Raw genomic sequence first — 19,664 nt, 5'->3', positions numbered from 1 at the left:
TCTTCCGCACAGATGAATCTTGAAAAGGTGGGGCGGGGAAGGAAGGAAGCGGGAAAGGGGGGGGTGCGCATTTGTGATTGGGCAAGATGGCCACTCACATGGCAGCTGGCTCATTGGCCTCCCTTAAAATGACAGATGGTAAAAGACAAACACCGAAAAAGGGAGGCAGACATGATTGAGTCACGACAATGGAGGCACCTTTTTTCCTCTTCTTCCTCTGCGCCGCTCTCACTTTCTCTGTTGAACTTCTTGCCTCGCTCCATTAACCCGAGCGGTGAAGCCATTGCAGTTCTTACGCTCAATGTGCTACCAAAATGTGGAGCACCCTCTCAAAAAAAAAAGTTGTGGCATTTTTATTCATTTCAATGGGGAATGTTGATTTGATTTACAAACGTTCTCAACTCGGAGACTGGCTGTGAGACACTCAGCAGATGGGCACCAGTGTTTGTGTGGTAGTTGGCAAAAGACATGTTCGTCCATTTGGAATGATGATGGAGGAGCCGCCCGGGGCCCCTGGCTTGACATTGATGGGGAAACCCGGCAGCCCCCTTTCTTTTCTTTGAGTCTGTCCACCTGCCCCCCACTGGCGGCAGTCGCACGTCGGATTTGCGGCTAATTAACTGCTCGCGCATTCAACGACGTGTCCGTGGAAACCCTGGCCGACCAACGCTGAAAAGAAAAAAAAATGTTGCAGGCCAAACCCGTAGTCTCCTCGTGGATACAATGTATGTGGAAACACTTGAAAACAAATCATTGTCATCATGTATTTATTTATTTGGTTAAATCCAGCCACAGCTGATTTGTTCTCAGTTATTATGTAGCTTTTTTTTTTTTTTTTTTTTTTAATACATCTTTTTCTTGAGGGCCATAGTCTCCACTTGGATAATATCTATTTCAAGAAAAGCAAAACGAAATCCAGTTCCTCATCTGATTTGAATAATTTCCTCAATATTTCTTTTTGATTGTGATACTTGAAGAGGCAAGTTGGTTTTTTTTTTAGGTGGTGTAAAAAGTTTTAGGAAGCACTACTCTCGTGTCCAAATATTGGAAGAAAGTCAACATCTTGTTCATGTCACAGCGCTCAATGGATTGTGCAGGTGAGTGCCTACAGTGTAATATTATATGTGAATCACTCCAGTGAAGAAAAAGGAAGGGGGGAGGAAGAGGAGGAGGGGGTGGTGGTGGTGGTGGAGGAGGAGGAGGAGAGGGAGGGTACCATTTTGTCACAGGCTGCTATGTAGATTAACCTTTCAATTAGTTGTTATCATCTGCTCTCCACGCAGCGAGCTCTGCATCTCGGATTACATCTTCAGCATCTTTTTGTCATCACGTCGTCATCGTGTAGACGAGAACACTCTGGAAAACTTGAGGAGGTAAAAAAAAAACAAAAAAAAAACAAACATGTCGCCGCGTCTTCTATGCATGCAACTCTGCACTATTTTTGGCGGAAGGGATGATTTGCGAGTTTAATGGCGATAAAACACAGCGAGTACGTGCGTGCGTGCGGGGCATTGCGCAACATGCGCCGTTCGGGACGTTCATGTCATCGCCGAAAGATCGGAGAATCCCACAGGCCGTGCCGTTTTTTTAAAAAACCGCTTAATGGGGCGTTTATGGGGGAATTATCGAGGGAATTAACGGCGGGGAAAGAATAAAAAGGTAGGTGGAGGTGCTGCCGCTGGTGTTGGCGGGTAGTCGCTTCCACGACAAGCCCTTCACGCGTTTTTTTTTTTATTTGAACCCGATCGTCCCCTGCGGAGTCGTTAAACGCGCCACCTAGGATCGCTGTCCCACTTTTTTTTATCGGCGTTTACGCCATGCAAGATCCCCGTAATGCATCATTTAAGAGCGTTAAAAAATGAACGAGCCACTTTGAAGCGTTTCAAGGAGGAATGCGTCGTTAAGGTGGAACGGCGTCGTGATGTTATTTGATGAACATATTCGGCTCGTGAGATCGTAACACGGTGTTAAATGACAATGGTTCCACTCGGTGTTCTCGCAAGATGGAACTTAATAAAACAGATACGTGGTTAAAAAGCGTTTTTCTGGCTTTTTACCCAAAGCGGTTCTGAGCCACCTTAAGGGGGCGGGTCGAGCGCATGTCAAGTGACAGCTCGGCTAGCCAATAGCACCGGCCGACTTGTAAAAATTGACAGGCGCCTTATCAAACCACCCATCGGATGTGCTCCGTTCCTGGCCAATAAAGAAGTTGTTAGGGGAGGGCACATTAGTGTCGGAGAGCTTTAATGAGACTCCATTGGATTGTAATCAGCGTCATGTCGGATTCGCCGTAAACTACAACAGTGGAACAAAATGGCGACTGTTTAGGTGACGACTCTTTTTAAGCCTGGTGTTTTATGCAGCGGAGTCGCCGTGTGTTGTTGTTTTTTTTTTTTTTAAAGTTATTGTCCAGATTGGACTCACTTGGAGCGCAAGGTTTGTTACCCGCTGACTTGTTGTGTTTTGTTGTTTGCTCGTCAGCTGTCAAGGGAGCCGAGCATCGATTGTGCGACTAGCGTTGTGCATTTTCTGTTTTGGCGGCCATTGAGCTGTCAAAACAGATAAAAACAAAAACAAAGTGGCGTGAAGGGCAGCTTCAAGCCCGGAGGACCACCTTGTCGTCGTCCTTTCTGTTCGGTGGTCGGACGTTTGTGACAACGTTGGTGCGGTAGTTTATGCCCGTGGAGTTTGTCGCGTTCGTGGATATGTCACCAAAAAAAAGCTAAACTTGGAGACTTTTTTTTCTTCTTCTTCTTCCCAAAAACGCAAAGTTTCCGTCTAAACATGATGAAGTTACCCTAGATTTGGAATTGAGTGGCATACTGATATTAAAAGCATTGATTCTTCTGTAACGATGTTTTCCAGGTTTAATTTTGAGAGGGAAATGTTCCATTAAATTGTTTATAACTTTACAAAGCACCACTTTCTTAATATTTCAACGTTGTGCACAATTTGAACAATATGCACAGCTCTTATAAGATACAAGTTCTTATCTGATTGAGAATTGGTGTCATACTGGATTTACGATTGTTTCTCAGAAACTGCAATAACCCTCCTGGGTCAATTTGACTCGAGAGTATATGGAAAGAAATTGCACTAATCATTATGAACCATTTGTCTTTGTCTCGTTTATAGGTTAGTTCCAAGTGCACATTACCACCGTTTTTTTTGTGTGTTTTTTTTTCCTGGCAGATTTTGGGACATCATCAACGTCCATTGCTGGTTGTGGAATTTATCACTGACCGTTTTTCCCCTCCATCTTCGGTTCTCGTAACAATACGGATTTGACGAGCCAATTTGGACGGCGCTGTGGAACGTATCTTTTTTTTTTTTTTTTGACCTCGCCAAAGGATGTGGATGTACCCGTTGGCGCTTGGCAGCAGGCGGGATTCCGCATGGATGACGTTTTTGTGAGTCTCCCGGTCCAACCATGGTGAAACTCGCCAACCCTCTGTTCACGGAGTGGATTCTGGAGGCCATACAGAAAATCAAGAGGCAGAAGCAGCGGCCCTCAGAGGAGAGGATTTCCCACGCGGTTGGGACGTCGCATGGACTGGACCGCAAGACTGTCCTGGAGCAGTTGGAATTAAGCGTTCGCGATGGCTCTATCCTCAAGGTTACCAACAAGGGGAGCGCCTCGTACAAGGACCCGGCGAGTACGGGGTCCATCCCGCCTCCCGCCTCGCCCGTGCCGTCAAAGGAATCTATATGGAGTTCCGGCGAACTCCGCCACCTGGATTGGAATAAGATCCTGCGCAGGGCCATCGAGGGCTTGGACGACACGCACGGCTCCTCGCTCAAGAACATCGAGAGGTACCTGAGGAACCAGGAGGACCTCGCCGAGGCGGCCGACAACCCGGCTTTCCGCCAGCGCTTGCGGCTGGCGGCCAAGCGCTCGGTCAACAGCGGCAGGCTGTTTAAAGACGGCCCGCGGTACCAGCTCGGAGGGACCCCCAGGTGTCCCACGGCCAGGCCTTCGCCGTTGATGTCAGCGGCGCTGCTACCCCATGAGCGGGAACAGGTATACTTGAAAAAAAAATCTGGACTAAAATGCAACTAACCTAAATCAAATTGTCGTTGCTTTAACTCGATGACCCAACGCTTAATTTGCGTGGTAGTTGCCGATCTCCGTCGTATGAGAGAGCGCCACTAGCCAGGAAGTCGTGCGGTGCGGCGCTTGTGTGGTCGCCACTTTGCTGTCGGCTTCCCACAGGTTACATAAGCCCAGCCAAAGTGACCCAGAAAGGATGTGGTCGGCCGCCTTGCGCTGAATTATATATCATTTGGGGGACGGCTGACAACTAATGTGCCTCAAAGAGGCTGTGGTGAGACACAATATTCTTTAGACAATTCCAAGCAACAAGGAGGGAGATGTGCAAGGTTCCACGCTGTGTAAATTGAATTCAGACCCAAGGGGCACGAAAGGATTGGCCCAAATTCCTGCAGGCTGCATTGTTTTCCTCGTATTTAGCGCCTCGGGGGTGGTCGGCGAAACGCGGCGGCGCGAGGCTGTCGGCCTTTAACACGTCGGACGAGAACATCACCTTCGATGACTACTCGCCGCCGGACACCAAAGACCTGAGCAAATTCGAGGAGGGCTGCTAGTTGAAAAGCTACTTAGCACAGTGGGGGGGAGGAAACATCTCTCATTGCACATCTAGCGTTTAATAATGAAATACTTTTTTTTTTTTTAATTAGACTTGTAGCATTCATGATAGCTGCAGCTCTTGGGTAGTGTGGGGATAAGTGTGAAAGTTTTTTTTTTTTTTTCCGAGATGAGTGGCGGCGTCGAGGTTATGTGCACGTATAGAGAGCGTCGCCTCGTTCCTCGCCAGTTTCACAGTGAAAAATCAAAAAGTGACACCTCCAGTTTTGCAACCACACCTCTGTGACAGTTTCTGTGGTCGGGGGCCCTCTGCGTCTAAAAAGAAAAAAAAAAAAGTTAAAATAACTAAGATGGGTCTCACGGCTTTTTTTTCCCCATTTGTCACCTTTTTTTTGGTGTTATGTGTTGAGGAAAACAGGTACGCCGGCGCTGGAAAAGAGCACTGTTGGCTCACCGTTTAAAAGAGTCTGAAGAGACTGTGCCAGGAACAAAGGCGAGGAATTGGATTTTTTTTTCCCTCCCTCCCCCCCCCCCCCCCCCACTGTGTTATGCAACCACTTGAGCTCTCTTTCCACCACCACCGGCAGCAGCAGCGGCGGCGGCGTTGTAATGGCGCGAGCCCCACCCCCTCGCTCAGGACAGCCTGCTCTTTTCATGCGCCGTCATTTCCTGTCATGCACTTAATTTAGACTGGCCCGAGAAAATCATCAGCGCCGTATTCTCCTTTTGCTCTATGCGCACCGCCGTTAGCAGGAATAACACCGTGTTCCCGGATGACATGATGAGATCACCGGGAAGACGATACGCTTGTCTAAAATGTTCTTGGATCCAGACTTGTTGTCTTGAGTCCAAAACTCTTATGTTTGTCAGCATTTAACGCCTGTAGCTATAAGTAAGTTGTCTCCCAAGGGCGGTCCCCACCGCTGCCTGCCTTTAAAAAGCGCAGATGGAAAAGCTCCTAAAGATTCTTTGTGCTCGGATTAGGTCACACGTAAAAGATTTTTATTTTTTTTACAGCAGCAGCAAGGGAGACGGAAAAAACGTAACAGACGCTAATTCAGAGCAGAGCGATTTGCAAATGAAGCCGGTTTGAAGCCCGATTCCGAGCGGGCCATTGTCGTGACCTCTCGGCACACGTCGTGTTTGGAGCACAAATCAATGCAAGTCTTTGTAGTCGCTGCGTTCTGTTGCTCGTTAAGATGACGTACATCTTGTTTTTATTAGCCTTGGATGGTACTGTGGACTTTTTTTTTTAGGGTGGGGGCTTGGACGGGGCAAAGACCATCATTTATAAAGCATGGCAACCAAGAATGGCCAAGAGCAAAAAAACATGTTTGTCTGTTCCAATCAAAAGATCTTTATCAGGAGCCAGCGCTTGACTTTAATTCCAGTCCTGTTTCCGATCAAACGCGTCCTTTATTTTATTTATTTTTTTAAATACCTACAGAAAAGCAAAGATAAACATAATCCCTTTCAAAGGAACTGTATCTTAAGGAGATAAATCAACTCCAACCCCGCGTGACACTTTTTGCACATGAAGAAGCAATAAGTTATGTAAGCGGAACGACAAGATGACTAAAAGAAGCCAAAACGTCTTCATGTGCTGCACAAGTGTCAGATGATGAGTACATTCTGTCACCATTACGCTGATATTAGCTGCTTCCCAGCTGCAAAGACCTTTTTAACAACGTTCTAATTGGCATTTGCAAGCCCCACAAAAAAAATAAAAAGTATCACATCACATTAAGAAGAGCAAAAACACACAATTGCAGTCAAAACAAAGTCAATGTGGGAAAAAAGAGCAAAGTGATCCTATTATGTTTGACTCATCTGAAAATGATTTCGTAATGACAAAGACGTGATTGTGCCTCTTCTGTAAATAACGTCGATCAACTCGACAGCCGTGTTGTCACTTGCATTGTCGGCAAGGTGACTGGAATCGACTTTTGTGTCACCGAGGGACATCCTCAAGGTGCGGGCGGGCGGGCGAGCGGCTCCATTTGATTTCCCGTCAGCCTCCCGCGTGGGAGCCCCGGTGTCAAATATTGACTAGGCCGACTGGAAAATAGAGTCATCATTGACGCCGGAGTAAACAGCCCGAGCACCCCGCCCCAACCCGCATCCAATTGACACGGAGAGCAAAGCAGCATCCGTCTGTAGGTCAGGAGGCGGAGCCAGACCAATGTGATGGCATTTTCATTCCTGTCATTTTTAAACTGGGGGGGCGGTCAACTCCATTGTGGGCATTTGCTCCTATACTCATTAATCCTCTTTGTCTCACGCTTAAAAAGAATCGGATTAGTCTTTCCAACTACGCTGACTCGGCTCACCCTGGCGATAACCGGAGTTGTTTGTTGCATTTTGGATATCGAGTTGACATACGAACGCCCCTGTCGGAAAAAAAAAAAATTGTTAGTCGATGAACACTTTGTCCGTTTTGTGTTTACACTCAGCTTCGGGTGGACCCCATCCCGATCTGCAGTTTCTGTCTCGGCACAAAAGAGTCCAACCGAGACAAGCGTCCGGAGGAGCTGATATCCTGCGCCGACTGCGGGAGCAGCGGTAAGTCAATCAACGTCGCCAATTGGTCTCTCATCAGTCTTTTATTTTTTTTGACTGGCCGTTTTTCTTTTGACATTTTTGCGCTCGCCGGCGTGGGAGACGCAATTACTTGAACAGCCGCGAGCGATCGTTGCCGGCGTGACATTTTTACAGCGTAAATAGCGTGGAGGTGCTTTTCATTAAGTGTACACAAACGGCGGCTTTACAAAGCATGACGCGGGGCTTTTTGACTTTCACGCATCGACTTCGGTTAGATACCAGCGCCGCTGCGCTTTCTGCCTCATTAGGATCAAATTATCTGCAATTAGCCACTCGGATGTGTTTGATCAGACGGGCGGGGGGGAATATATGACATACCGCGCATGCCGCTGATGCCAGTTTTTGGCGCCGGGCGTGTTAATATTTAAACAGGTTGCGGTGGCAACATTGATTAAAAGGGCTCGCCCGTTTGCCTTTTTCAATTGCTCCTCCAGGACATCCCTCGTGTCTCAAGTTCTCCCCCGAGTTGACCTCTCGAGTGAAACGATTACGTTGGCAGTGCATCGAATGCAAAACGTGCAGTTCCTGCCGAATCCAAGGGAGAAATGCGGTAAGTAGCCCAAAACACCTCTGCCAAAAAGTCATTGTTAGTGGACAAATTCACTATTTAATTCATTGTTTCATTTAATTACGCAGCAAATCATTTGATAGTGCAGAAGGGACTTGAGGAAAATAGATTTGCTCGCTTGAGTTCCTACTCGGTGCCTGCGAAGGCCAAGTCGGTTTCCCATTTGGCCTCTCGAAACGTTCTTGTCGTCAAGTGTCGAAATAACAGAGTGTGAGAATAAGCAAACAAAGTCAAGTGAGGTGTTTTTAGAGTAACGCTGTCACCTGGTGGCCATTTTTAGACACCCCGCCGCTCACTTATCATCATTTTTCTCCTCTGCCACCAAACGGTTGGTTGCCTTGCAGCACTTTGAAGGCGTCGGTGACGAGTGTGGGCTCTTCCTACAGGACCAGATGCTCTTCTGCGATTGGTGCGACCGGGGCTTCCACATGGAGTGCTGCGAGCCGCCCGTGTCCGCAATGCCCAAAGGTGAGCCTCCGTTTAGGTGGACGCTCAGAACAAAGCCGTTGCTGAGTGTGCCTGTGTGTTTGGATGTCCTCCAGGAACGTGGCAGTGCCAGGTCTGCAGGCCCAAGGAGAACACAAAGAAGCTGCTGCACAGAAAAGCCGACGAGATCAAACGGCGATACGCCAAGCCCGTCGCCGCGCGGCCCGCCAACAAGCTCACGCAACAAACGTACGTGTCCCCCGAACTCGCTCGTCGGCACAGCTGCCTTTGCCGAGCGCTTTCTCAAGTGCGCCGTCTGCCCGTAGGTGTCCGAGCAGTGGCGACGGTTCCACGGCGGCGCTCGGAGGAAGAGGCTCGCCCGGTAGGGGTGCCAAGTTTAGCGCGCGCACCTCATCCCGTCATGGCGCATCTGCCGAGGACGCCGGAGTTCCGGACGCCGCCCGATTCACCATCCCGACTCCCACCTCCCCCTTCACCGCCGCCGTCGTCACTCCCCTCCTCACGCCCTCCTTCGCCACGCCACCTGCGCTCGGCGTTAACAAGAAAACCAAAGGGCTCATCGACGGGCTTTCCAAATTCTTCACCCCTTCCCCCGTGGGGCGTCGCTCGCGCGCCGCAGCCGGCGACTCGCCCGCCAGCAAACGCTTAGGCCCGACGGGCGACGTGGTCGCAGCGGTCGCCCCGCCGGTCGCCGCCGGTCACCAGATGGCCGCTCCGACGTCACCGGGATTTAGCCCGCCCTCGCAGGTGTCGGCCGGCTCCACCTCGGCAAACTCGCCCCAGAGCTCTTCCAGCCAGTCGAGCGTTCCCTCCCTGGGAAGCCTCTGCAGTAGCAGCCAGCTGAAGGGACTGTTTGATGGACTCTCGCATATTTACGCCACTCAGGGACAGTCGCGGCAAAAGCGGCTGGCGTGCTACGCGCCGCCCAAGCGCGCGCCGCAAAGGCGAGACTCTCCCCACGCGTCCCAGTGCCGCAGAAAGAACGAGTTTAGCCGAAAGCGGCTCTGCGCCACGTCCGCCGGGTCGGGCCGACCCGGAGGACACGCCTTTAAGTCGCTGGGCCATTTCAAGCGCAACCCCTTCCTTAAGAAGCACAGGACGCTAGGCAGGCTGAGGTATAAAGTGAGCCCCCCGAAGGGAGCCCCCCCCTCGCCAGACTTGACAGTTAAGCCAGAGAGTAATCATGGTAAGCAAGGCCCTCCGAAAGCCTCCACACTTTGTAAAGCTGCTTCTTGACTTTCTGTTCAACGCTTGCAATCATGATTTATCTTCCCGACCGACCGAGCGGCGCCGATATACGGCGCTCCCCTCCTCCCGGACTCATCTCCTGCCTAATTTGAATGATTTTCTTAACTTGGCTGCGGAGTTGACGTGGCTTCCATCCTCCATGGCGCATGGCCCACTAACCCTCCCTCACCCCCCCCCCCCTTCCTCTGTCCTTGACACACCTCATTGTCACGTCCGGGCCGCCGTCATCACATCTCATCCGCAACCTCGCCTCACGCGCTGACTCAGATGACATGATGACTGTAAGCCACTGCGGCTGAGTCACCCTCCTCGCGACAGAATCTTTTAAACGCTACAAAGTCGCCAGAATAGCGTTCGTCTAAATTTGACATCCTGCCTGCATGGCTCATCATCGACGTCCATTCCCGCGCTGCCTTCGCTGCCTCCGCTGCCTCAGCTTGTCAATTCGCCGGCTCTCGGAGGATGACTAAGCACACCCAAGCCGTTATGCAATTAGAGTGATTTAGTTTCACTTCATTCCATCAGGGATTTCTCCCCCCCCCCTCCTCGTACATAAACATGCAAAGATGATGCATTAGCAACATTTCCTCCCGAGACACCCGAGCTGCGCGGTGGCTTACCAGCGCATTTGCATGGAAGGCAGCGAGGAGATGATTCACCGTTTTTTTTTTTTTTTTTTTTTTCCTTGTGCCGCTCGCTATCTGATAGGCCACCACGGGGAGCTGCGGGCCAGACAGGAAGCCCGCACCGCCTCGGCGGCAGCCATGTCCGGAGCTCACGTGACCAACGAGGACGCGGAGATCTTCGCCAGCGTCCGCCGCGTCGCCGCGCAGGTGACCGCTTTTACTTTTCGCTCAACAAAAATCGACTCGTGCTTTATTTGTGACTTGGGCCTTCTTTTGTGGCTTTTTGTCCAACAGAGGACAGGATGTCAAATGAACGCGGACGCCACGCGACGCCCGGCCGTTATCGAATTTGGCAAGTACGAAGTGCAAACCTGGTATTCGTCACCGTACCCGCCCGAATATTCCAGGTATTTCCCAAACGTCGTCCCCCCCCATCCGCCGCTTCCTTTTGGCCGCGGAAACGGCAGCTTTCCTCTTCGTGTCTTTTCCCAGATTACAAAAGCTTTACCTGTGTGAGTTCTGTCTGAAATACATGAGAAGCAAAATCATCCTCCAGAGGCACGCAAACAAATGCGGCTGGTTCCACCCGCCGGCCAACGAGATCTACCGAAAGGACTGCCTCTCCGTCTTTGAGGTGAGCACGGCCTTGCCACCAGTGAGGATAAAACGCAAAAGCGACTCTCTGTCCTCCTCTCCGCTCAGGTTGACGGAAATGTCAGCAAGCTGTTCTGCCAAAACCTCTGCCTGTTAGCCAAGCTCTTCCTGGATCACAAGACCTTGTATTACGACGTGGAGCCCTTCCTCTTCTACATCCTCACCAAGAACGACCACAAGGGATGTCATTTAGTAGGATACTTCTCCAAGGTAAGCGAAAATCTGGAAGAAAAAAAAAAATGGCAGTAAATTCTCTGACACGCTGGATCCCTTTTTCCCGACAGGAAAAGCTTTGCCAGCAGAAGTACAACGTCTCCTGCATCATGATCATGCCTCAGTACCAGCGGCAAGGATTCGGACGCTTCCTTATTGATTTCAGTGAGTTCCTTTTCATTTATTTTGTCCACTCTTGAGGGAGATTTTGTGGCCACTACATTTTGGTTTGAACCTAGTCGACGAGTCTGTTGCCAGAAGAGAATTTTCCACGTCTGCTTTGTTCAAGCGCGGCGGATAATGGCGCATTTGATTTCCTGTTCACTTTGGGGAGCCATTGAAACACACTGTGATATTGAGAGCGCGGCGCTAACAAAGACGGCAGAATTAAGGGAGATTGAAGGCAGCTGAATTGGCAGCTTTTATTGGAGGATGTAGCCGCGGAGCTGTTTAGATGAACAGATTTTCCCTCTCGATAGGAACGGAGCGAAGGGACCTTGATAAGAATGGCCCTTTCTTTACTAAAGGAGACAGATTATGGCAAATGCACTTTTTAGTCTTTGTATCCTCATTGCTTCTCTTTGTCTATTGGAAAGTGAAATCATATCCTCGCCAAATAAAAAGAAAATTAATCCCTTCTTGCTTTTTTTTTTTCTTAGGTTACCTTCTCACCAGGCAAGAAGGACAAGCGGGCTCCCCTGAGAAGCCGCTGTCAGATCTGGGTCGCTTATCCTACCTGGCGTATTGGAAAAGTGTCCTCCTGGAGTATCTTTATCGGCGGCCGGATAAACACGTCAGCGTGAAAGGCATAAGCAGGGCCACGGGGATGTGTCCGCACGACATCGCTGCCACTCTGCAGCACCTGGGCATGATTGACAGACGGGGCGGACGGTCAGTTTTCACACTCTCGTCTTTGCGCGACCGGTGTGGGGCGTTTTTGTAATTCAGTCATTTTGTTTTCGATTCAGGGTGGTGCTGATCCGAAAAGAAGGATTAATCCACGGCCACATGGAAAGGCTGCGGGCCGCCCCGCGTCGCCACCAGGTGGACCCCGATGCCCTGCGCTGGTCCCGCTCCGCCTCGCTCAGCGCCGTCCTGTCCGAGGAGGAGCGGGAGGCGGAGATGGATGTAGGTTTCCGCTCAGACGGCGCCTGCGTGAAGTGAACATTTGCATGATGAGCTGCCGAGTTCAAACGGAGGCCAGGAGCGGCAGGCGGCGTGCGCTTGCTCGCTCGCTCGCTCGCTCGCTGTCAACATTGCTGTAAATCGCTTTTGACGGCGCTCTTTAGATGACTGGCTAACATCATCTGCGTGTTGCAGGCAGGCATTCATTCATTTGCCACTCATTTCCAGGCTGAGCGTCTGAAGGAGCAGGCCAGCTGCTGGCTGAAAGAGGAGCGAGGCAGCCTCGCCGCCGCCACTCCCGCTCGCAGGCAGACGCTCACCAAGATGCACTGCAAGGTGCCCTACAGGACGTACGAGCGGCGCCACACCCCGTCGTGGAGCCGACGCGCCCGGCCGCCGCCGAACTTCGGCCACCGCGACCGCCGGGAAGAAGCGGACGAAGACGTGGACTCGGATGGCTCGCTGCCCGTCCTCCCGGACAAACGAAAGGTGACTTGGATTGTTTGTTGTGGTCGTGACACATCTCCAGTTCTGGCCCAATGAGCCTCGTAAAACATCCCCCCCCCCCCTTCGCGCTTAGTTGGGGAGATGAAAGTTGGGATAAATATTCATGAATACAGCCGAGGCTTCGGCGGAGCCCCGCTGTGATCCGGAGCCTCCTCGCACCACCTGCAGCTATGGATAATAGTTTGTGTTCACTGCTCTGGTTTTTATTCGTCATGGTGTTCTTTGTGTTCCAGAGGAGCAAGAGGGGGCGCAAGCGGAAAAGAATTAACAGCAGCGTCACCACCGAGACCATCTCCGAGACCACCGAGGTCCTGAACGAGCCCTTCGACAACTCTGACGACGAGGGTCCCGTGGCGCGGTTGGAACATGAAGAAGAGGAGGAGGAGCAGAGGAAGAGCCTGATAGCACCCGTGAAACGGCGGAGAGGTCGACCGAGGCTCAAGGACAAGCCGCAGCAAGATCTTCAACAATGGAACGAAGGTACGAGCGGTGATTAGCAACACAATGCGCTAGCGGTTAGCACGGGCCTCACGGGTCTGCATGATTTTGATCCGCAGATGCCGACGTCCCCCCCAAGAGACCCGGCAGACCTCGTCCCGTCAAGCGGAAGAAAGGCTGGCCCAAAGGAGTCAAACGAGGTCCTCCCAAGTGGCGCCTCAAGAACGAGCGCAAAATGGGCTTCAAGCTGAACCTTCTTTACACGCCGCCCGAAACACCCACCGAAGCGGAGCGACACCTCATCCGGGCCGAGGAGGAGCAGGGAGAAACCCACCGAGAGCTCCACGGCGGCAGGGCCCGGCCCGCCTTCGACTCCGAGCCCCCGAGCCCGGCCGAGCGCCGCTCGCCCGTCGGCGGGTTTCCTGGGAACGAGGACGGCGACGATTCGCCGGAGCGCAGAGATGACGAGCGGCAAGATAGCGAGCACGAGCCGGACTCCCCGACCAAAGATGTGGATCGCAGCGCTGAAGTCGCCGCGTCGCCTGATAATCCCAATGAGGAAGAAGAAGAAGAGGAGGAAGAGGAGAAGGTGACGGCCAGAACAGAGTTTGCGCTTAAAGACGAAAGCCAAGAGAAGACAACGCAACCCGAGAGCAGCCACCTCGGGAAGGAAACGCGTGAATGTTTTTTAGCTCCCGAAGAAGACGACGGGGACGTTGCGTCAAGTCGGCAAGAAGAAGAAGAAGACGCCGCCGTCGCCCCGGAATGCAACCGGGATGAAGAGGCGCAAACCAAAGAAGTGTCGCCGCTCCCTCCGGCCCTAGCGGCAGCTGTGGATTGTGAGTCTGAAGAAGAGAGCCCGCCCAGTCCTCCACAGGGGCACCCGCCGCCTCCTCCGCCCGCCAAGAGGCCGCCCTTCAGTCCCGCGCTCAGGGACGGCCCCCCGATCTGCACGGAGATAGACTCGGAGACGGCGCGAGCCGTTCGGTCGCTGACGAGGGAGAGCGACGCGGCCTTCCAGGATTGCGTGGAGAGCCAGGACGCCCGCAGGAAGGCACGCAGCTACGCCGCCGTCACCCCTTTGGAAGACTGCCCGCAGTCGGAGCTCAGCAGCCCGCTTTCCTCGGCGCACTCGCATCCCAGCCAGTCGGTGCGCTCCGTCAGCAGCCCGGCCGTGTCCATCCTGGAGGCGGGGGGCTACGCGCAGATCAGCCCCGACCACAGCGCCATCTCGGTGCCCTCCATCCATAACTTGGAGACCAGCCCCATGATGGACGTGCCGTCCGTGTCGGACCACTCGCAGCAGGTGGTGGACAGCGGCTTCAGCGACCTGGGCAGCATCGAGAGCACCACCGAGAACTACGAAAACCCCAGCAGCTACGACTCCACCATGGGGGGCAGCGTTTGCGGGGCCGGCCCCCCTCAGGGCGCCTGCCCCTACGGCGGCATGCCGCCCGCCGGGCTGGCCCAGAGCAGCTGCGCCGTCAGCCAGCAAATCAACCCCGGCGGCTGCGGCGGCATGCTTCCGCAAAACAGCCTGAGCTCTCCGCCTCACTGCAACGTCAAGTCGCCGCAGGGCTGCGTGGCGGCGGCGACCGAGCGGCCCCCCAGCGCCGGCCAACGCGGCCCGCACGGCCAGCAGCACGCCAGGCACGGCCCCCACAATCAGCACAATCAACATAGTCACCACCACAATCAGCACCTGCAGCACAATCAGCTCAGCCAGCACAATCAACACGCCTCCGCCGCCGCGCACAACTTCCACAATCAGCATGTCTCGCAGGACGCCGCCGCCCAGTGCGCCATCCCCGCCAACTTTGCCGCCGCCGTGCAGCTGCCCGACATCCCCGAGTCGGGCAACCCCAACCTGGCCCTCTACGAGCGGATCAACCACCAAGGCGAGTACGCCGGCGGCCACTACGTGCAGTCGTCGGGCCTCAGCCTGGCCAAGCTGCAGCAGTTCACCAACACCTTCATGGAGCACCCTCGCTCGCTGGCCTTCAACCACTCGCCCTCGCACCCCATCACGTCCTACGCCAACAGCCCCTCGCTTTCCGCGCAGCACTCCGGGCTGGTGTCCCTGTCGCAGAGCTCGCACCGCCTCCCCAACCCTCAGGTGCAGGCGGCCATGACGCCGCCACCGCCGCCACCGGCCGTGATGCTCCAGCGCAACGTGGGCGTGCCGCCGACGCAACGCATCCAGGCGCAGATGGCGGTCAAGAGTCACGGCTCGGCGCGTTCCAAGTCGGTGCCGCTCACGCACCATCACCACCCTCACCACCACCACCACCAGCAGCAGCAGCACCAGCAGCAGCAGCACCACCACCACCACCACCAGCAGCAGCAGATGTACGCGCGCCAGCCCCAGGGCGTGGCCATGCAGGCGCCCGCCCGCACGCTGGCCGCCATGCCGCGGGTCAACATGAGCGTCAACATCATGCCGGCGCCCGCCTACAACTCCATGAACATGGCGCCGCTCAACGCCATGAACGGCTACGGTATGAGCCAGCCCATGATGAACAGCGGCTACCACGGCAGCCACGCCGCCGCCGCCGCCTACATGAACCAGTCGCCCCAGTACTCTATGCAGATGGGCATGATGGGAACGCAGCCATACGCCCAACAGTCCGTGGCGCCGCCGCCGCCGCACGGCAACATGATGTACAGTCCGGCCGGTCACCACGGCTACATGAACCCGGCCGTGTCCAAGCAATCGTTGAAAGGGCCTTTCATCAGGCGGTAACCTGCCGCCTCCCTCCCTCCCTCCCTCCCGGCTTTAGATGCACTGAGTTGGCCTTTTGTTCTTTTTCGTCTATGCGCAAAAAATGAAGTGTTGGACCTTTCGGGTGACGTTTCAGGATGAACCCAAAGTACACCCAACTTTTCAATAGTGTCAGCCCCACTTTTGAATGCAAATTTTTGAATTTTCCAAGGCGATTCTGCTCCAATTTTTTTGGGCTTTCTTGATTTATTAACATCATCCTGAGATTTCACCCCAAAGTACAGATTCTTCATTTTTTGTGACTGGTCTATATAAATATATGGATTTCTTTCTTTCTTTTTTGCTCTTTAAAGACAAAAACCAGCAGCAGCACTTGGAAAGAATGCAAATATTTTCATTCACGTGTTTAAAAAAAAAAAAAAAGTATTTTTGTTCCTCCGAGATGGGAAGCCTTACGACACGACACGGTGATGTTGAAGACGAAATTCTATTTAATTCGCGGCAGGTTCCGAGGCTCTGAGGTCAGCTTTCCGTCGCCGCGTAGCAGCCTCCCACGGAAGCCATTTTTTTTTCATGTGCCTGCTCACGAGTGGAACCTGTTGAGTGTGTTAACTGTCCAACAGTGCAAAAACACGCGCAAGACCGTTTAGTTTGTACCATAGTTTGCGCCTTTGTATATTTAAATTATTGTACCTATTTTTTTTTTTTTTTTTTTTTTTTTTGTAAAGTGGCAAACCTTAGCATGCTTGGGTCTCTCCTTTAGTGACAGTGCATTGAGTAGTACTGTACAAGTGTCGTGCTTAACAAATAGCAAGCCATTTTCAACATGCCGAGCCTTTTATTAGGTGAAAAATGAAATTCTATTTTGTTAATGCTAATGTAAAAAAACCCGAAAAGAAAAAAAAGAAAAACATGTCAAACTTTTAGCCTCGTTTTCAGTTGCGCTTTGAGAGGTTTTATTGCTCTACGTATGTCTAATTCTCAAGTCTTTTTGTAACAACTCCTCCAGGCAGCTTTCTGTTTAATAAAGCAAGACGGATTTCTGTCCCCATACGTAAGCTTATCGCCCTCTTTGTACACTCCAGAATATGATATATCTAGATCTATATATATGGAACAATAAAGAAGATATTACTTTCATTGATATTTTGCACAATGCCTTTTAACGCTTTTGTTCTTTACCAAAAGTTGCATGCTTTTATCCACAGCTTACGAGAAGAGGCCAAGGTGTCCTTCCAGGTTTGACCTATAGGGCGGGGCAAGTCCCTTATTGCACTTTGTCAGTGTGACTTCCAGTTTCTTTTGTTTTCTTTTAGGCAGGCAAAATGACACTGACCAGGATCCAAACTACGAGACTGAAGGACAGAATCTAGTTTGTGGAGAAAAGTGGTCCAAAATTAAAAAAAAAGAGGTAATGATTGCTGCCTTAATTATCAATATATCAAATGCTGAAGATTTTATTGCAATTATATAACGTAAAAACATTCTGCTGCAAAACCGAGTTAGTCACGCTCGTTTCGTCGCTCCTCGTACATGTCGCCTGGACTCGGCCGACCCGACGGGCCCCGTCCCGCCGCTAGCTGTTTGTCCAGCTGCCTCAGCTGCTTGAGGAAGCCCCAGTTGGGCAGGATCCGCCGACACCTCTTGACGTGCTCGGCGGCGGCCGCCAGCGTCACGCCTTCGCCGATCATCAGGTAAGCCAGGAACAGCGTGGCCGAGCGACTCCTGCCCATCACGCAATGCACCAGCACTTTATCTGCGGCCACACAAACACACCCGTCGATTTTTTTTTGGGACACACGACGCTCTGCTTTTCCCCCGTCGGTCACTCTTACGTTGAGGGTCGGCCAGCGCCGTTTGGATGAAGTCGGTGGCGGTGAAAAAATACTGGCTGAGGTCAAACGAGGGCGTGTCGTAGGCCACCACGCCGTGGTAGACCACATCCATGTCGCCATAGTAACCGGCGCCCGTATCCACGTTATTCCACGTACCCTCGGCGGCGTTCAGGATGTGCGTGATTCCCAGCTGCTTCAGCTTCAACTTGTCTTTTGCCGTCGCCCTGACGCAGTCAAAATACGTTTTTTTTTCCACTTTCTGCTTTTAACACGTCTCCGAAATGGAATATTTCCGACTCACTCGTCGCCGATGTAAACTCCGGGCCACACCTGGTTGTAGGGGGCGTACGCCGCGGACCCTCGGTTGAGGATCTTGTCCAGCTCGTAGCAGCTGGGCGTGACGTCATTGTGGTCGTCGTCGCCGTGCCGATCGCACATGCTTCCGTCCGTTTCTGCGATGACGTCAAGAGTTGTTGTTTCGACCCCTCCGGTCGTCCTCAGTGGCTGCGAGTCACGGCAAAAGAGACGATTGTGTAACGCCGAGGATATTTTTAGAACCTGCGATGATGTGACTGACTGGAACGCCAATCTCCACTGCTACACTTTGTAGAGAAAGCTTTTCAGTTGAATAATTGTGAGCAACCGTTTTAATTTGGAGAAGACATTGACTTAAAAAACACGACGTAAACAAATTCTTCTGCTCTATCTTCAAGTTCCCCGGGTGGCTTTGTGCCTGGCGGACTGCAACTCGACGTCCAGCGCCCGCAGCTGCTCCAGGAAGCCGCGATTGGGCGCGATGTTGCGCTTTACGCTGACCGCCGCGATGGCCTCCGCCAGCGTCATTCGCTCGTGGATCATCAAGTAGGCCAGCACCAACGTGGACGAGCGGCTCAGCCCCATGGCGCAGTGTACCAGCACTCGCCCTGCACACGCGTAAACACGATTTACGCAGCAGAAGAAGAAATGGGGAAAACTGCGCTTTCAAGAGAAACACTCACCCGTGGGTGAACTCAAGGCGCTCCGGATGAAGTCGGCCGCCCGGTAAAAGAAAACGCTGAGGTCAAAGGTGACCATGTCAAAGGCTTCCACGCCGTGATACGCTATCTTGACATCGCGGTAGAAGGCGGCGCCCGTATTGACGTTGAATTTCCCGTGGGCGGCGTTCAGAACGTGGCTGATGCCGTGCGCCTTCAGGCTGCGCTTGTCTTTGGCGGCGTACCTGAAGTCAGAGAAAAAAAGACAAAAACGCAATTTGGGGGAAAATCTCAAATGAGTTTCGGAGTCCTCAACTGGTGGTTCAGGACCGACTTACATGTCTCCTAAGAAGATCCTGGGCTGCACCTGATCCATGTGGTTGCACTCGCTGCCCGTCTTGGTCCACATTAGCCTCTGGAGTTGGGACCCCGGGGGGCTCTCGTACCTGGCGGACGCTTCCGGGAGGCTGGCGAAGCTCCTCGGGCGACCGGGCAAGTCTGAATGCGCCACTTTGGCTTTTTGTACACAATCTAGCACATGTATTTAAAATAAAAAGACCTTTTTGTTTTTCCTCTCAATTTTTGAAGTCTCCAAAAGTAAAGCCATTTTGCAGCCTGTCCCACATCGAGATAGTTGAAGTCAGTATTCGAGCGATGAGCCACTTGTCTACTTGCGAGCCAGCCAGACGAAATATGTAGGCCGTCCTTTGCTGTAATCTACCCAGCAACATTTTGGGCTATTTTAATGTCGCCTAAAATAATTCTGGTGTCATCTTCCTTCAAGCTTAGACCAGCCGGAAGCACTCTCACACAAAGACAGGATCAGATTCCAGCTTGCAAGTCTTTCCGGACAAGTCACTTTTGGAGGGTTCTATTGTGTTTATACACATTGATCAAAATCTCAAGACAAGTTAATAAATGATAGGAATTTGCAATTAATGAATCACTCTAGATGCCCCATGTAATATTTATCCCTGGTAGCTTTGGTTAAATAACAATGTATGATTACATTGGTGGTAACGGCACAAATAAACGGCTATTTACATTTAGAAGCCATTGTGTGTATTGTTTTTTTGCTGCGGCTTTTATTGTGAAAATCC

At 52.2% G+C, this 19,664-nt stretch overlaps 3 protein-coding genes across 11 annotated transcripts; 1 reads left to right on the top strand and 2 right to left on the bottom strand.

Annotated features, from left to right (window-relative positions):
- The first annotated feature begins 74 nt into the window (after positions 1–74).
- kat6b (K(lysine) acetyltransferase 6B) lies at positions 75–16,813 on the top strand. Of its 9 annotated transcripts, none has more exons than XM_085903465.1 (18): positions 75–1,097; positions 1,284–1,373; positions 3,193–4,021; positions 7,060–7,168; positions 7,642–7,757; positions 8,120–8,243; positions 8,318–8,450; positions 8,528–9,408; positions 10,179–10,303; positions 10,391–10,503; positions 10,589–10,730; positions 10,799–10,960; positions 11,035–11,128; positions 11,623–11,854; positions 11,932–12,091; positions 12,317–12,577; positions 12,829–13,075; positions 13,153–16,813. In XM_085903465.1, exons 3-18 carry the CDS (start codon positions 3,431–3,433, stop codon positions 15,774–15,776), a joined length of 6,114 nt encoding a protein of 2,037 aa, XP_085759591.1. In that variant the 5' UTR covers positions 75–1,097; positions 1,284–1,373; positions 3,193–3,430; the 3' UTR covers positions 15,777–16,813. The 9 variants fall into 9 exon arrangements, with proteins under 9 accessions (XP_085759591.1, XP_085759590.1, XP_085759593.1 ...); XM_085903464.1 differs by having other exon boundaries at positions 3,136–4,021; XM_085903467.1 differs by lacking the exons at positions 75–1,097; positions 1,284–1,373 and adding an exon at positions 1,382–1,659.
- Positions 16,814–17,150: 337 nt separating this feature from the next.
- Positions 17,151–18,062, bottom strand: LOC147039475 (dual specificity phosphatase 29-like). The gene is made up of 3 exons (XM_085903470.1): positions 17,892–18,062; positions 17,591–17,814; positions 17,151–17,511 (listed from the first exon to the last, which is right to left on the bottom strand). The coding sequence occupies exons 1-3, from the start codon at positions 18,026–18,028 to the stop codon at positions 17,258–17,260; spliced, it is 615 nt and encodes a 204-aa protein (XP_085759596.1). The 5' UTR covers positions 18,029–18,062; the 3' UTR covers positions 17,151–17,257.
- A 236-nt stretch (positions 18,063–18,298) lies between these two features.
- LOC147039474 (dual specificity protein phosphatase 13B-like) lies at positions 18,299–19,573 on the bottom strand. The gene is made up of 3 exons (XM_085903471.1): positions 18,903–19,573; positions 18,589–18,809; positions 18,299–18,513 (listed from the first exon to the last, which is right to left on the bottom strand). The coding sequence occupies exons 1-3, from the start codon at positions 18,971–18,973 to the stop codon at positions 18,299–18,301; spliced, it is 507 nt and encodes a 168-aa protein (XP_085759597.1). The 5' UTR covers positions 18,974–19,573.
- Between the last annotated feature and the right edge of the window lie 91 nt (positions 19,574–19,664).

Source organism: Syngnathus leptorhynchus, chromosome 22 (assembly GCF_054491065.1).
Source record: "Syngnathus leptorhynchus isolate UIUO chromosome 22, UIUO_Slep, whole genome shotgun sequence".
NCBI classification, from domain to species: domain Eukaryota; kingdom Metazoa; phylum Chordata; class Actinopteri; order Syngnathiformes; family Syngnathidae; genus Syngnathus; species Syngnathus leptorhynchus.
This window is presented reverse-complemented; position numbering and strand designations above follow the sequence as displayed.

Bases quoted from the DNA above. Each gene is read 5' to 3' on its own strand.
- kat6b (XM_085903465.1), top strand. From the start codon at position 3,431: ATGGTGAAACTCGCCAACCCTCTGTTCACGGAGTGGATTCTGGAGGCC. The intron at 4,022-7,059 runs GTATACTTGAAA...GTTTACACTCAG, and splicing joins TACCCCATGAGCGGGAACAG to CTTCGGGTGGACCCCATCCC. The intron at 8,244-8,317 runs GTGAGCCTCCGT...GATGTCCTCCAG, and splicing joins CGTGTCCGCAATGCCCAAAG to GAACGTGGCAGTGCCAGGTC.
- LOC147039475 (XM_085903470.1), bottom strand. From the start codon at position 18,028: ATGTGCGATCGGCACGGCGACGACGACCACAATGACGTCACGCCCAGC. The intron at 17,815-17,891 runs GTGAGTCGGAAA...TGACTGCGTCAG, and splicing joins GGAGTTTACATCGGCGACGA to GGCGACGGCAAAAGACAAGT. The intron at 17,512-17,590 runs GTAAGAGTGACC...GTGTGGCCGCAG, and splicing joins GGCGCTGGCCGACCCTCAAC to ATAAAGTGCTGGTGCATTGC.
- LOC147039474 (XM_085903471.1), bottom strand. From the start codon at position 18,973: ATGTGGACCAAGACGGGCAGCGAGTGCAACCACATGGATCAGGTGCAG. The intron at 18,810-18,902 runs GTAAGTCGGTCC...CTCTGACTTCAG, and splicing joins AGGATCTTCTTAGGAGACAT to GTACGCCGCCAAAGACAAGC. The intron at 18,514-18,588 runs GTGAGTGTTTCT...ACGCGTGTGCAG, and splicing joins CGCCTTGAGTTCACCCACGG to GGCGAGTGCTGGTACACTGC.